We start from the raw sequence: 17839 nt of genomic DNA, 5'->3' as shown, positions 1-17839 counted from the left end.
TTATACCAACCCTTCTGTGACGTTTTGTGGGATTTGTACTATTGTGTGTGTTCATGGAAGTTATTAAAACCTGTGATTTAACGTTTTTATCAAATATCGGGATGTAATCGAATGGAGTGATATATATTGAGCAAATTCTTTCAAGGATAATGTCAAGTACTGTAATATCGTATATTTCATACACGTCCCCGTGGAATCTCAGGGAACGACTTCTCAAAAAGACTTTGCAAATGTCCTTCAGGTTAAGCTATAGTTAACTCTAAACTTATCACGATAGGATAGGAAGATCCGATCCAAGATGATTAACACGACAAGCTGATGAAGTGTGAGCAGACTAGGATCGACTTATCACGATAGGGTAGGAAGGTCTAATACAAGATGATTAAAACCACAAGCTGACGAGGTGATAGCAGACTGGGGTCATAAAATTGTTCCACGACAGGATATTAAGATTCTTTCGTCCTGATTATGTAATCAACTAGGTTAACGACGATTAAGGAATCAATTAGATTAACGAGGATTAAACTTGAGAAATTAAGCAGATCCGTTACTTGATATGTAGACCTCTTGGGAAAAGTTAATTGATTATTACTAATAAATGAAATAATTATTTCATAACATGCTTGAATAAAGACTTTTTTTTGGTTGAAAATGTGAAGTTTGAATACTGCATCAAACAACCATTAACGACTTGCAAGCTACAAAAGGGCGTTAAGAGCGATAATATATGGTGAATGACAAAACAAAACAAAATCATGTATTATTGCATGCAAGTGTTTATACTAAACCATATATACGATAAGCATGGGTGGCATGCAGCTATTTCAAGTTAAGTATAGAATTAACACGAGTGGTTTGTTTCTCTTCTTATTGAACTCCCACGTGCTTCACGAGTTTGTCTAGTTTTCATTAATCTCACCAAAGGTTGAAGAAGCCAACTCAATTAAAAGTTTGAATAATTTGGAACACAGTGGTCCTTCAGGGCATTAAATTGAGTTTAAGTTAAAAAGCGGTCGTTAAGTCATTTACTTCCCTTTCATTTAACGAGAGGCTTCAAGAACTAAATTTAGTCACAGCTCAGCTATTAGTGTGTGGCTTAATGTAGGAAGGCGTCGGGTGCCTTGATAAGAAGAGAAAGGGGATTACCTAAGGATAGCAACACAGCGGGAGAGGTTTAGAATTCAGAAATATCTTAATAACGTGATTTAATGAGGTATATATATATATATGTAAGTATTGAGAATATTATCAACCCAATAGCGTTCAGTTTATGTAAATAAAGTACGTGCACTTATAAGGTGCCAAAAATCAGCAGCTATTTTGTTCTGGTTAATGGTAATTAAGTTGCTTTTTTTATAACCAAGTGATACATTTTTCGAATATACAGCTATTTTTAGTAAATTGTGTAGTACGGAACGATTTAGAAAGATTTCAAAATTGTAAACTATAACTTTTGATTGAACAAATCTATTCAAATACTGGAATATCTTTGTAGTTTCAAAATTGTAAACTATAACTTTTGATTAAACGTATCTATTCAAAATACTGGAATATCTTTGTAGTTTTGTGCATCAAATATAAAAGTGAATAGTGGATGTCACTTGCATAAAAGTTGTGTTAGCTTTGAAAAACTAAACACTTTAAACTATGTGAGCAAGAAAATTAAACCTTTAGTCGGGGACGTATTTGACCACTCTTCCTGGCCGAGGAGGCCCTGAGACGCGGATCCATAGAGGCTCTTAAATTTGTAAAAGACACACGACCATTCAACAGTAGATATTACAATAAACTTGAATTAAGACGGAAGTATAGAGCTTATCACACAGCTATCAGCTATCAGCACTACAATTCTTCCAAACGTCTTCATATGATAGTGACCGTGTTGTTTTTACAGCTGAGTTAAAACGACAGCTAACCATTTACAAACAAATTGTACGTTAGACCAGTGGCGTAGCCACGGGAACCTAGTCCCCACCCTAAATATCTGCCACCCCCCGCCTCCATCCCAAAGAAATATAATTGTCACAAGTTTGTTTGTAAAATATACGTCCTGCCTCCCGTTAAAAAAAAATTGGGCTCACTTAGACACAAATGTCTACAGGCGTCTACACTACGACCGATATTTACTGCTGTGAAATAATGTAAAGCGAATCTTTCAAACAAGAAATTGAGTTTTTTGAAATCCCGTTTAGCTCAACAAACATTTACTTGAAACTTTCCAATAGCAAAAAATGTGTACCAAAAGTTTAATGTGTTCCAGAACGATCTAAGGCTTATTAAAAGTGAGGTCGCTCTTAAAGGGTATAAAATCACATCCGTGTATTGAGCGCTGTCTATAAACTAATAATATAAGATTCAGTATCTATGTAAAAACTTACAGAGTTTGTCATTAAATGTATCTAGTTTGCTAATACCGTTCCCCTGTTGATTTACCACTCTTCTTAAGAGGGTCTCTCATCTACATTAAGAGGCCCAAGGGAGTAATTTGGGGAGAAGAAAAACCTAAATACAAGCACCGAGGGGTTTTTCTTCACAGTTTGTAACAGGCCTACGTAAATGATAGCAAGCCTATTTTCAAATCAAATCCCGCCGTCTTTTCGCCTGCTATAGCTAGATATGTCAATATGCATAAACTGCACAATGACGTATCTGGTGACGTCATCTATTGGTCTCCTGAGTAACATTTTTGGTTTGATAGTTACAAGGAGCAGTTCAGCTCCTTTAATAGGTTAGTGTTCTCCATAAGGAAGCCGTGTGACCGCAATATCATAATAAAAACACCGCTTACAACTTTGAAATATCAATAATTTTGCGAAGCTGTCAAATTGGGATCCATCCTGTGCGTTTTTCTATTATTATTTTATTTATTTATTTATATTTTTAATTTATTATTTATTTAGTTGATTAAAGTCTTTTCTTATTTTGTAAAGAAGAGTAATATGTAAGAATGTGAAGGTATATATATGCGTGGTCAATGCATTAACGTAAAAGCAAATTCACAGAGCTAATGCTTGAAGTTGGCTTGTATCATTAAGTGTAGATGTTTTAGTGTGGGCCCATATGTAATTTCATTCCTGTGTGTCCTGCATGTATAGGCAAAAAGCATATCAGTAGATAACTCATGGAAATAACGAATTTGTTTATTAAATGAGTATATAATTCCACAGGTATGATTATGCTTACTATAACACAATGTCATCTGATTTTCTTTTTATTTCTTATTATATATTTCTTTTATAGCATTGTATAGCATGTGGTTCACACGTTATAAAAGCTACTTCTAACCCGAAAGCTGACACGTTGACCATTCAAAGACCCCACACTAATTGCTCGTATAATGATATTGTGTAAAGAGTTCTTACGCTGCTCTTCACAACTTAGGCATAAAATATCCTAAACTTACTTTATTTTGCCCTTAGGTTTGTCCCACAGAGGCGTTTAGTTGATTAATTCATGTTTACATTCAAATCACATAACTACATAGCGTCTTATATAACAGGATGCCCCCATACACCCCACCCCCTACCCAATTTGCCTTTCCCCACTCATGCGGATTGATATCAACTTTAATGGAGAATGGCAACTGAGTGTCATGAAAAGATATTTAAAAACGCACTAAAATAGCGCCCTCGGTTTCACGGATTATTCACAAATTGTATTTAGATATTTTGCTGATTTGTAATTGACTACGTGTTCGTGTATTTGGAGTTCAATTATTTTGCAGGAAAAGGAAAGGTTTATTAACCATGAATTTTGAGTGAATGGTTGCTATTGTTTGATTTTTTAGGTCGACATTCTTCGAACCCACAACCAAGAGGGCAGGTCTGTTTGACCGATGTTCATATTATTGTAGTTACCTTTTCAGAGGGAGCAAGTCTAAGACAAAGTCACGGCAGGTCTGTTTGGCCGATGAACATATTATGGTAGTTCTCGATTCAAAGGATGTAAGTCCACGGCAAGGAATTCAGCAAGCAAAATCACTGTATCTTAGATTGCTATTTGATATTTCATGGCCTTGTTTTGGTGGAGGGGGTTGGGGCGAGGGACTTTTTTGAGAGCTACGTTTTATTTGTCTGACGGTAAACGTTAAATTTAGCCTTGAAGATCGCGATTTGGTCGAATCTGGTCCTACACCGTCAACACATTCAAAGGAAAGAACATCAAGGGTGGATACAAATTGAATTCTAAATTTTAAATTCTAAAAAAAAAAAATTTTTAAAGGCGATTTTTTTTTTAAACAATTAAGTAGCTTCAAGAAAAATCTCTTTTAGAATTTGATCTTGTACAAAAGACAATACCATTTACCGTTTATAGACATTTGACTCATCATAATGAGACATTATAATCTGGCAACCTGCATATAGAGTTTGATCCGTTGTGGTTGATCAAGATCCTTAAGTTACCTATCACAGTTAATAAAGCTTAATTTACGGGCCTACACACAGCTTACCACTGCAGTTGACAATAAGAAAAAGTTCCTTTCATGAAACGCTCCACAGCACTTGTACAATGTGAATATCTTGTTTCTATTAGATCGCCGCTCTGATATTGTCAGCCTTCGAATATATCTATATTTTTCGGTCCCTGCCGACGGAGACTGATTAAGTTATTAAAAATTAATATCAAGTTCATAGTTCAGGAAAGCGCCTTCAGAACATCGACCTATGAGGAGTTGGGAGGGGGATTATGGTGGGTCGTTGCTAAGTCCTCATTGGAGGCCCTCGCTCGTGAGACTTATGTATAGTTTGCGGACCGCTGTATTAGAAAAATATTCTTACTGAAAGTATAATTGCTTTGAAGCATGACATGAAAATACAATAGACAGTGCAGGAACTAGCATTAGGAAATTGTCTGAACTGGCCGCTCCAACCAGATAGCTGCATTTTGACCATTTGGCTATTAAGTTTACGATGATTTACTAAAGTACGGTTGCATATTGATCAAAGTAAGATATCCGCCTGGATTTCGTCATCAATGAATATTAATGAGGAGATTATGAAGGACTCCTTATTTATCACAGTGAGGCTTAATATAAGGAAACATCTGACAGGAAATGGGTTTCTCACATATCCTTTACAGAGAAGTTTTTTTTAATGATAATTAGGTGTTACGGAATTCGATTTTGTCTCTGATTTATGTTTTTGCTATTAATCACAAAGTAATAAGCAAAATCATAATTTCAAATTTCGAGTTTGAGTTCATTATTTGAAATATAAGTTGTCTGGTCAAACTTAATAAACTACATCATTAGATAATGTTAGTATCGTAAAAGAATCGAAAAGGCAAAATTAACTCATAAACATCTGAATACAGTATATATAGAAGTTCTATGAATGCAGTATCCGACTAATAAACGAAGACTCACGGGGGTATAACCCTCTCGCTGGATGAACTTGCCCTACGGCCTCGTGTATATCGTGCATCGCTTGAGTTATACCCCCCCCCCCACACCCCCTGTTCGTGCATTCTCAGGATAAGGCAAAGGTAGACCGTTTATCACCCCATAAATATCATATTATTCAGCTCATCTGTTTTATACGCAAATATTTCTCCTCTCACATCAGTGACGCTATGAAGCTATTTTTCGAACGTTTATTCATGGAGTACCACGTTTATTAACAAGACAAAGCCCCTGGAAAAAATGTAAGAAAAGAAAATGATGTCACACAAACAACCTTCCCTGTCTTAACTTAATAAATTAGGCCTAACTAATCTGCCGTCCTTAATTTCTATAGGAAAAACGTCATATTTAATGGAACACACAAACACACTGGCGTTCGCAAAGAGTGTACCCCCCCCCCCACCCACTTCTATCGTATGTGAAAAAGAATGATTAGTCGGGGTAATTTTAACATTCAGTCTGAGAATAATTAGAACACACTGTCGGGTCCAGTTTATAGTGTAAATATGCCTCAGGATGTGCCACTTGTGGTCTAAACTTCCATTTGTCGGTGGGGGGGGGGGATGCCTTCTACATGGGAGTCACTGTACACATACTTATAAATCACCGGACGCGCCTCTGGTCTTTCCAGAAGGATCATGTACCTAATTAATTCAGCCGGGGAAATCCCCATCCCCATATACTCACACCATTGAAATTATGTGCACGTCTGTGTTTCATATACCTGTATTTCAACTACCTACCTCCCGCCCCCCCCAACCATCACCACCCCCTATTCATTAACAGTACATTTCAGTTGTTTGATCATGAAATTTGCACAGGGTTCGTATGTATGGCCTTCATTCAGGCTCTTAGTTCAATACAATAGTTGAAGCATAACGTTTTAGTGGGTGTCCTGAAATACAGCAGATTGCACTTCTGATCCGATCCGATCATTTAAAATCAGAAGAGCGCCGTTTGTTACTTAAAGAGGGCGATATATCACTTCAGTTTTTCGATGCGTGTAGTAAGGCGGACTCTTCTACATAATCAGTTACGTTTTATTCTTCAAGACGTTGTGTAACTTCAAAACGAGATACATTGGCAATTTGGCATAACAAAATATTGTTTCATTGAAAAACTAGAAATATGGTATATTAGCCTATGCCATGTATGGAAACATGGTAACCTACACAATATATATATTGAAACAAGGTGACATACACACTATATACACACTGAAACATGGTAGCCTATACTTTATTTGGAAGCATTCACTGAAATTAAAACTGCAGTTTCTGCTGTTCATATCCCTTGGCTTCCCCGGCCCCCTCCTTACTTTCCCCGTCACCCAATTTTGACCCCTGGCCTACAGGGTGGTTCCCCCTGACCAGTCCTTCTTCTCTGGTCAAGCTTGGGCATAACCTTTTCTTTTTTTGTCCAATACAACAACAACAGTTGTCCCAGAATTCTAATAGAGCGATTCATTTATATTTCAAGCATGTCCAGTTTATGCTTCATTTAATCGTCCAGTGTGACACTATCACATTGCAAAAATTAAACACAAAACACAGATATTAGTTCAAACTGGGATATTACTAAGATGTTACATGTTATCTTCTCATCTTCTATCTGTTACTTTCGTCTTCAATTTTGCCATAAATGTTTAGCCTGCCTAAATTGCTAAAATCTTCCAAATTTTCTTTCCTGGAGATTTGACTTTTTTAAAATTTATTCCCAGACATTTGGGGATGTCCAATTAGATATTTAAATATCTCATTGAGGTAAAATGCTTTAATGTTTGCAGTAGCAATGCTTGTTGAAATCTCAGACTCGGTGATCATTTTCTGAATTTATATTATATTTTGGGGTATTACTTATGACCTTCAAGAACTATTTAATAAAGTCGGAACGGTAGCACTATACAATGACAAAGAATATAATTCTTTACTTCTTTGATAGATAAAAGAGATTATTCGAAGTCCTTATTTTTGTTTTATAACTGAATTTTATAATTTTATAACTGAAACATGTCAGAAGAAGTATAATCATTAACTAATTGCTATAACAACAGAAGAGAAAATCACAAGCACTAATACATTATTTATTGTTAAATTGAAACATTGTTTATTGTCTACGATTTTTAATTAACACGAACATAAATTATTCGTTCTTTACCGGCTAAAACGTGACGAATGTAAGGGTAAATGTCTTCAAGATTTATTTCTTATTAAAAAATGTACAAAAGAATTATTAAATATATATATATTGAACCTTTGTACAGATTAATAAGTAATAGCACGATAAAGTGTTTAATACTTCACTCTTCAAGAAAATGTTCATCGTCTCTGACGTAAGAGTTGGGTATGAAAGTTATTGTTCAGAGTATGACAATGTATATTTAAATCCAAATATTGGCAAAAAGTTGATATCATATAGTTGCATTGTGCAGTCTGTTTTTGAACAATTATCGATTCTTTGATCAACTATCAACAAGTAACACAAACTTTGAATTGATTTATTGATCTTGGATTAACAATTATAAGTTATTGTTTAGGAAGTTTCTTAAATCATGTGGCTCACCTTTTCAAAATCGCTTTGCCTAATCTCGCTTTGTTTTGCCTCGCCTTACCTCGCTTTGTTTCACATTGCTACGTCATGTGTCGATCGTCTTGCCCCACCCGCTCCACCTGCCCCCCTTACCGTAGTAAAATACGGCTTGTAACCAACGTTAAAGTCAAAGTCGCATGTATTCGTTGTGCTACGATAGGCCTACTGTAGGCCTACTTGTTGCTTGCGTTACATTCCTAAAATTATGCAACATTGGTATTCGTCCGCTACCAAGACTCATGGGCACAGCTTGACTTCTTTTTGGAGGGCCCGATGCTTTCCTTGTGGGGCAGGTCGAACTTATTTAATAACAAATAGGATTTTTGGGGGTTACCATGGGAGATAAATAATTGGTGGGGCCTAGTCCTCTCGTTCCCCACCCCCTTCCCCGCGGCTGCGCTACTGCCATGAATAAACACGTTTTGCCCTATAAGTAACTAAATAGTAATATCTCATATATGAGTATATGATAATTGGTAATCACGCAATCAAGTGTTATTGTTCTAATCATTCATGACTATTATAACTAAGTGAAGGTATACCGTTGTTGTTAGGCCTAGATTAATATAATTGCTAATCAATGAATCCTTACCTTACTTACACTGCATAAACAGTCACTGGTTGGTATTAGCTGGAGGTAGAGGTCACCGGTGGCAGCGCATGCGTGAAGGCAAGTCCACGTGCAGTTGTGTAGCCTCCTGGTATACCTACAGTATCCGTTGCGCGTCGAGTTGGCAGGACTGACGTCATGATGTGGTGGATGATGTGACTTCATTAATGACACCAAAAATGACACTTAGACTACCAGTCCTCCATATTGTTTTGCCGTGCGATGTGATAACTGCGTGTGCAGTTCGATAATATAAGGAACCTGTTATTTGATATAAATTAGTAAAACTATTTTAATACGTATCCAACATCACTGTTGGTCAATGTAGCGATATTAATTATGTCATTTTTGCTGTGTAGTACTTTTGCATTGAATTAATGAGGGCGCTGCCGTAATACACCTGCTGCTTGTATTATAACTACTTCGATTGTCATTAAATGTCATGAGAACGAAAGAATAAAGTCTCTTATATTCCGTCATTTTATGAATAATTTTTTTTTTACCGGGTTAAATTACTTAATTAATTCATGAGAATTGTTACTTTCTCTGTTTTCCTGTAGTATTTTTGCATTGACTCTCGATGAGGTCCCTGTGTGAAAACGCCTGTCTGCTGGCATCTAGAACCACAAAAAACCACGAAACGAAGGAATCATGACTCATACATTCGTTTATAATGGTCATTTAATGGTACAACATGATTTTTCAGGGGGTTAAATCAAGCAATAAATGGAAGTTGCCATTTTTATTTATTTATTTATTTATTTTTTTTTGCTGTTCTTCTTGTTTCGTATGGTACATTGGTTTTGAATCAGTCGAGGGAATTCCCCTTCCCCACGATTGCAACCCTTTGTACACCACTCTTGAGAATGGCAATTTTAATTGTTTGCACAAATCAAGGCATATGTTAAAATAGCAGAAACGTTAACGCGGGACTCTTCTAAGTATCATTGCAATACTTTATATTACCCACTTTGTTCATTCCCGCAATTCCCGCATATTGCCCGCATTAGGCTGATGCATGCGGTGACCGCATTATACCTACTTTTGAGTATAATTTGCTGTTTGCTAGCTCTGCCTGCCAGGTTCAGTCCAGTCCCAAGGGCAGTGCCGGGTTTACGGCGGGGCCCACCGGGAAAAAATGGAGGCATAAGATGCCTTTCCGTCCGTCCGTCCGTCCGTCGATGGTCAACATGTAAAATACGGACCTTTGTTCGAAACTCCACACTGAACAAAAGTTGTCTTTCCATAAATACATGGGGCCTATAGGGATGCGTGGTCTTTATTCTACGGCATTTGCGTAACTTGTCACCCATGTGACACCACAAAGTTAGCCCATAGATTCAGTGTTTACAAATGTAAATTGTATCGTTTTTGCTAAACAATTGGCATCCCTATAGATATTTGGATGACGTTCTAGCTATCAACCACCGATCATGTGATTCCTATGGAAACGGAACATTGATTCCTGGGGGGGGGGCATTAGAAAAAACAACGTAAAAAAAGTGCCATTTCCAGCGATCTGGGAAGCATTTTCTGCCAAAATTTTCGTGCACGCTACGAGCCAACCTATGGTGGCGCTCCGCTTAGATAGTGGGCCTAATCGTGTAAGGGCCCCAAACTATTCTGGCCCCGGACCCCCCACAAGCTAAACCCGGCCCTGCCCAAGAGACTATAGTAATACTTACTTCCACGTGACATCGTCAGGATCATACGGTTACAGTCTCGTTGTAAGTTGTTTCATTTTTGCCAAGCTCTATATTAGTTGAATTTCTATATATTATACCACTTATTCGCCATATACTACCCGAAGCACTGTCTGCGGTGTACAGCTATATACGAGGCAGGGAAACCACACTGTATATGAGTCGCTGTTGACACTATAGTACAACAACACACGTACGTGTTAAACTAATACTTACGGCATGCAGATGTTTTATTAAAAGAATTCGGATCCATTGTATTTATCACGCTTTAATTGCGTCACTAAGTTCTGATTGAGACTGTATTGTTACATAAACCTGTTTTCACTGACGTCACTGCCGCTATAAATGAGAAAATTCGATATGAATATTCAGTGAATTCCATGAGCTACATGTGGCGCTCTAAGTACAACACCGTACATGTAGATTCCACATTATTACAGAGCAGCCATATTTCTTTATTTTTGAACATTTCAGAACTGAATTTCAAATGTCTTTGTCCACGTGACGTTGTTTCTTTTGAACTGATTTAGCTTACGTCATGCCTTTCTTTTACTTTTCCTCTTGTTTAATTTGCTTTCATCTATTCACAGTCGAAAAGTACACAGAGTCTGTATATCAATAAGTATCTTAATGCATGTAGTTATGCAACTAAACATTGCACTCCACGTTTAGCTATAAGACCATGTGATCGCTTCTCGGCCTTTTGGCTAAGATCATGTGTAGTATCTGTTCCCTTAGGGAATGGTGATACACACCTGACGATGATCACACAGTCACAGTCCCAATGCAAGGGGACTGGGGCTGAGAGCGGATCAGTCGTTTGGTAGTTTGGTTTTCGTGCCCAGGTTCTTTCCTGGGTGACTTTTTCTTAAAAAGTATCACACAGTCACAGTCTCGATGCAAGGGGACTGGGGTTGAGAGCGGATCAGTCGTTCGGCAGTTTCAGGGTTTTCGTGTCCAGGTTCTTTACTGTGTGACTTTTTCTTAAAACCTATATCACACATTCACAATCTTGATGAAAGTGGGTCGGGGGTGGGGGGGGGTGAGAGTGGTTCAGTTAAGTAGGTTGGGTTTCGTGCCCAGCTTTTATCTTGGCTGACTTTTATTAAAAAGAAAGCCATTTTCTAATCGTTTGGTCCCAAATTCGACTTGTTGTTCCTTCATTTAAGAATCCCGATACTGATATGTTGACAGTACAGTCGTTATGGATCACGTGGTTATTACACTGATGAAAGGGGGCTGTGGTTGCGCGTGAAATCAAGTTGTTTGGTGTTCATGTCCATGTTTTATCCTGGGAGAAATGATCTTAATTACTTACTTCTAACACTGAGAAAAGGGAGTTGGCAAATTGTGACGTACTTATCACGGTCAAATAAAACAATAAGAATTCGAAAAATAAATTTAATAGGTAAAATGGCGCATTGGAATATATAATATAATATAACAGAAGAACCTGAATACTGGGAATCGATCTACAAACTGGATCAACTAGGCTTTGGAGAGACAGACCATTATATGGTTTAAAGATCTAAATACCAATGGTCATCTAGTCATCAAGTCATGAACTAGATTATGTCAAGATTAATATAAACAAAAGAAAAGATAATTAACTTAATTGGATCTATTTTCCAGAATTGATCAAAATGTCTTTAACTGTTGGATTTGATTATTTTTAATATTTCCCTCTATAAATTAAGATTAATGTGTACCTCGGGTAATATCTCTATATGTATACATTCTTCTAATTTAATTGGATTATTTCATAAGACAATGCTATGTAAATTATTACTCAAACCCCTGGGGTATTGTTGAGGAGGGGAGGAAATCTAGGAATTGCAAAGAACGGTTAAGCCCTACATTACGTATTAAGGACACTTAAAAAACTTATCTGTTAATAATTTGTTTTATTAGGAACAGCGAATAGTTTTTTACCGCAAATTTATTCCAGCTATAGATGTGTTATTGGGTATAAAATCATTTAACATTTGTACATTTTAAAGCAAACTGTAGTTTTGATTTTGAAGTTTCCATGAGAATTATAGAAGACTTGTCTTATATTTCTCGGGGAAATATTAAACGATTCCAGTAATTATGATTATAATAAAACCTGGTGAGGTACTTCGATGACAACAGCTGCAACGCTAATCCCTAATTGTTTCAAACACGCCAAACTGCTCTCAAATTGTAAAATAAATTAGATACTTTCACATTCAACGGTTGCTATTTACTTAGAAAATCTTAATTTACTTAACTTTATATCTGGATTCCGGTAAACTTAGCCTGAGGTCAATCGGTGAACTTCAAACATGTAGTTATACCGGCTTGGTCACGCCATCAGTCTGTTATATAGTTACTGTATTAGAGGATTTCATGTGAATACCGTGCCGATTGCAAGTTTTGCAACACGAAGTTAAAAACTGCATCGAAAAAAATAATACAATACAGTATAAATGTGTCATCCCCATACAGTGGTTCGACCAATATAATTTGTAATTCGTATCTGCGTATGCACGTGGGTGTACATGTGCGTTTACGCTTGTGCGCCTTCGTGTGTTTCAGTCAGTGGTATATGTTACAGCGCCGAAGGTGCTCTACACAAACTCATTGGTTTCAGCATAAAGCTTAAAGGTTGCGTTCAACCACCGTCAAACCATACAACCGATTCAAATTTCCTTCCAGATTCATCAGGGTTTTTTTTTTCAATGATATGGTTAAATGCTAATTGCTCAGGCATGAAAATGTCAGATAAAAACAAAGTGTTTGCTATTTCTGTTCGTAGGATGGCGAAATATGAAGAGAACACATTGACATAAATCCTACACATGTTCCAGACAAATTACTCAATGTGAATTGTTTGGACTTACTCAAGTCTCTGCTACACCATTATGTCAGGTAATGACCAGAACATTTCACGACATATAAAGCTAGATAATGTTGACCTCGGTAACTACATGAATGTTATTTATAGACTCACTGAAAGTCTCTTTCCGTGTTTCTTTTCAATTTTCGAACTTCATTCAAATTAAACAATTAATCGTAACCGTGAATGCATTCTACAGTTGTGCGACGGTTTCAAGGATTTTGAGACTTTTTTGGAAGAAATGAAAAGAAAAATCAAGTTGAGGAAATCAAACAATGAAAGATGACGTAGATTCTACACGTCATGGTTTCCTTGACAATATATGTTCATTATCTATCATGGGCAGACATACCATTATCCGTTTCTCTTTTGTTGTTTATATACCTGAATACGTCATTAATACCGAACTTGATAGATTTTACCCAAACGAAAGAAATATAATTATCACTATTTATAATATGTTTACCATATTTAATTGATTAAGAAAGAAAGCAAAAATATCGCGTTACGTGAGATGGCTGTAACCCTTCTCAAACATCTCAATTTTCCCTGTATCAATGCGTTTGTTTTGAAGTAAATAAATCAAAAGCTTTTTTTTTAATTTCTCTCAGAGAAACATGTAAATTTTGCCTCATTTTTGACGAGATTTTCTGTTACTAGGATTAACTGAAGCCGTGGTTAGGGCCTATCTACAGTTCTTCACTAATTGTTCTTCTTGTGGTCGTAAATTTACCAGAAATGACCGATAAATCATCTTTTCTGCCTCGTATTGGGAACTTCTTTGTTGATGGAAATACTTGTTGAAACAATTTAGTTATTCTATAATTAAATTAATCATCGTTGTAATATAGCGGTACTATAGTTCTTGAAAAGATCATAGGTCTCATTCTTGACAACTAAGCAGCACTTAAGATGGCCGTTTGCTTGTAGTTGCCGTGGTTATATTTTTCTATTGGAAAAGCTCTTATCCCCTTCAATAAATATTAGTTTTAATTTAACAGCTTGAATTCTTTACAAAAGGAAAAACAAGGGCGTGTGGTTGGGAAATTCTGCTGGTTTTCAAACAAAAAGTAGAAAAAGGTAAAAAGGTCAGTCAATTTCAACTTCTCCGATAGATGACGTCATTTCGTATTGTTCATATATATATATATATATATATATATATGTGTGTATGTATGTATGTATATATATATATATATATATATATATGTGTGTGTGTGTTGAATTATCATACAATAACTGTCGCCAGATAGATTCAGAATAATTCATCACAATTTATCTTCTATGTTTTCGTTATAAAGCTGCCGGATGTCGTTTTCAGATTATAAGCTGTTTATGTAAAATTGTAAAAGAAAAAAATCTCCTCCGGAATATTCGTTAAACGATTACGGTTCTCTAATGTAAGTCGTTAGTATAAATGTAACCAAAAAACAAAATGAAAATATGTATGCCAGTCAAATATATATATTTTTGTCTAAGTATTTCAGTTATTCCCTTTTAAAACTTTGTTATGCAGTTGTGTTTCTTTGGCTGAGCTGATCTATTGGGTTATGATAAGCCTTAAGGATCTGTTATGTAGTTGTGTTTCTTCGGCTGAGCTGATCTATTGTGTTATTTTAAGCCATAAAGATCTGATCTGTTATGCAGTTGTGTTTCTTCGGCTGAGCTGTTGATGTGTTTTCTAGCCGTAACAATCCATTAATGAGTAACTGCTGATACAAGGGGTACTGATATACATATATATATACATATTACAGTGGTGGCTAGCGCTCTACAACATCAGAATTCATTGTGTGCCTTCAGCCGTTCTTGAAGTTATTTCTCGATCAAGGACAAATAGTGAATGCAAATCCAGACAACTTCTTACCAGTGACGTGCACAGGATTACCAGTTGGGGTTAAAATTCTTAATCCCCCTCCCTCTTCCATGTAGTGGGGGCCGGGGCTGAAAAAAAATGGCCGTTTAGGCGTCAAATGTGTAATTCTAGGTCATATTCAGACTATAAATTAGGTTTATCTTTAGGTAGAAACTCACGTTTGTGCTGATAATACTCTTGTATGTTTGCGTGAGGTTGAAAGGAGGTGGTGGTGTGCACCCGGGAGAGTGGTCTAATTCTTCCCCTACAGAAGATAACAATCGCCTGGTTGAACCATCCCCCCCCCCCACCGACGATGGAGGTGGGGATTCAGCCCCTCTTTGCACACGGCACTGCTCCACATGTTTGTATTATTCTGATATCCAATGTAAGCAACCAATCCTTATTATCTTTGGCTTTGACCGTAGCTTAGAACGGTGGGTGTATATTTGAGGTTATACATGAGTTCTGAGTAGAACAGAATCTCCCCTCCCCCACTTCCCGTGCCCTCCCTCGTTCCCTCTCCTTTCCCTGATTATTTTTAGTAACAATCACCTTAGGTATATATTTAAAGGTATGGTATATAGACCACAACTATAGCACGCTATCATGAAAAATTTCTTGAGATCACGTAATCGACCTGCCTTGGACGTAAAATGACCTCTTTTTACCAATTGGTCTGCAACGCCTGCCACATATTTTTTTCTTGTATGAGGATCTTTGTGTGAACGCTGTATGATTACTTATACACTGTAGACATGAACATATTTGTACACAGTGTTTACACAAAGAGCCTAATAGTAATAAGAAGCTATGCAGGCTAATCTTAGAGCCTGGGGTGGATTTACGGCCGTGGCAGGTCGATTACGTAATCACAAAACTTTCCTCTCTATAGCGTATGTATGTATGTATTTTAGATCTTCCTGCAAGCAGGAACTCGCGAAGAAGCCTCATTGGTTATCAGAGCCGCAAGCTGACCGAGGTCAGTCTCTTACGTTCATATTTAACGTCCATGATTATGAATTGTCAACAACTCTGTAACTGGACGACATACATTAATCTGGGAGTGACTCGAACCGGGGCCTTATGATTGGAAGGCACCGGCGTTAACCACTGAGCTAACACTCCACTAGCGTGCTATAATTGGAGCCAATACAACAGACTTTCAAGGATATTTCCAATAGAAAGTGAATTTCCATACACAGAAGTGCATATGTACGTCCATGAGTTACATCCCTCAAGAAGAAGAACATTTCCTACGGAAATTTCCTAGCGATGATGTGGATAATTAGGTGCAAGAATCAAGACCTCAATGAATATTCATAGTTCACATAGAAAGTTCCAGTGTACACATATAATGTATTGGCTCTGCTGTTAAAATAACATCAAAGGAGATTAACAATAATTAATTTGTTGGCAAGTGATCGACTACTGAATCTATGTTTCTTCGTTTCTATTTTTTCTTCTAATTTCTACTTCCTTAAATCGTAAATTAAGAATACAGCCACTTGCGAAATATTCCTAATATCGTAATAGATTTGCTAGTAATATACACTACAATAAATGAATAAACTGTATCATTACGTCAATTCAGTTATAACGTTACCGACAGTTCTATGCAATTTCACTCTCTATCAAGATGATCCATAAATGTCCTTAAAATCCAGGAAACGAAAGACCATACTACCCCCCCCCCCTCCCCCTTTCCACCATCCTCCCAGAAAGAAGAAATAGCGAGGTTTCGCAAAAGATCTGTTTGGGTAGCAAACATGAGATAAACTTTTCCATTCTATTCCAAGGAAGGTCGAAGCCTTTAGTGTGTACCATTGGTGAATTTCAACACTTCTGGCCCTTGAATTGTCAGTGTTCATAAGCAATTATACCGAGACGCTATGATCTAATGTTGCAAACGGTTACAATACTATTCGCACACGTATGCAAATGACCTTATTTAGAGGGCCTGTCACATGATCATGAATCTCATCAAAATTAAAGTACAAGAAGGGTGAATATTTCAACGTTATCCCAATGTCCTTTCCCACCCTCCCACCCCTTTCACACCCCCTCCACACCATCCATCGTACCAACTGTCCGCATTACACTACAGTAATAATAAATAATACTGTAAGCCTAATTACATGAATTGATTTCGTCTAAGGATGAAAAGTTATATCTTTGGCATTTCAGTTCTCCTGTAGTCTGTCAAACTACCGCTTAAAATAACGAAAACTTGAACAGAAATATTCATAAACGTAAAATGTTAAATATATGAATAATCATCTGTAAATAATCATGTGAGTAAACTTTACATGTACTATCGTCATTCTTTGTGAGAAAACGATGACATATTAGCTTATGGAAAGAAAAATATATAACCTAGCTATGAATTTGAAAATCAAATTTGAAACGCTCAAATTTTCCGTGCACAGATAATAAAAATGTTCAAAAAAGGAAACCTATATGAAATTATCAACCAGATTTCAGAAGAGATGGGAATGAATGTATCATTTTTCTGTCTACAGGCTGGAATATACTATTCCAGTGTAACCAGTCAGTAGACATACACAGGGAAATGTACTTTAAGAATTAATTTCATATTGTCATAAATTCGAAACCAGCATTTCAGTGCAAAATGAAGATGAAGGTGAGCCTAGTTAATCTAAATTTCCATATGAGAGATAAAGTTGATTTATTTTTCGCTGTCGTTGGTCTGCTACTTAGAGAGATAATTAGCAGTAACTTTTCCCAGCATAACTGTGATATATGTTCCATAAGTATGATATATGTCTCTTGACAATGCTATGTGTCCTGCGACTATGAT

At 36.7% G+C, this 17839-nt stretch overlaps 1 protein-coding gene and 1 pseudogene across 4 annotated transcripts in view; one reads left to right on the top strand and one right to left on the bottom strand.

Moving 5' to 3' along the window:
* LOC139976170 (uncharacterized) overlaps positions 1-10441 on the bottom strand; it is a 74926-nt gene extending 64485 nt beyond the window's left edge. For 3 of the 4 annotated variants that reach the window (XM_071984654.1, XM_071984655.1, XM_071984657.1), the window contains exons 1-2: positions 10286-10441; positions 8592-8861 (exon numbers count right to left, since the gene is read on the bottom strand). In XM_071984654.1, coding sequence (XP_071840755.1) covers positions 8592-8598 — 7 coding nt within the window. In that variant the 5' untranslated portion in view covers positions 8599-8861; positions 10286-10441. Of the gene's footprint in view, positions 1-8582; positions 8862-10285 lie in introns of all 4 variants that reach the window. The other variant, XM_071984660.1, reaches the window with a different exon arrangement.
* Positions 10442-10990: 549 nt separating this feature from the next.
* LOC139976528 (U2 spliceosomal RNA) lies at positions 10991-11063 on the top strand (annotated as a pseudogene).
* Positions 11064-17839: the final 6776 nt, after the last annotated feature.

This window comes from Apostichopus japonicus, chromosome 11, assembly GCF_037975245.1.
Source record: "Apostichopus japonicus isolate 1M-3 chromosome 11, ASM3797524v1, whole genome shotgun sequence".
Taxonomy (NCBI): Eukaryota; Metazoa; Echinodermata; class Holothuroidea; order Aspidochirotida; family Stichopodidae; genus Apostichopus; species Apostichopus japonicus.
Note: the sequence above shows the minus strand (reverse complement) of the source record. Positions and strands in the feature narration are given on the sequence as shown.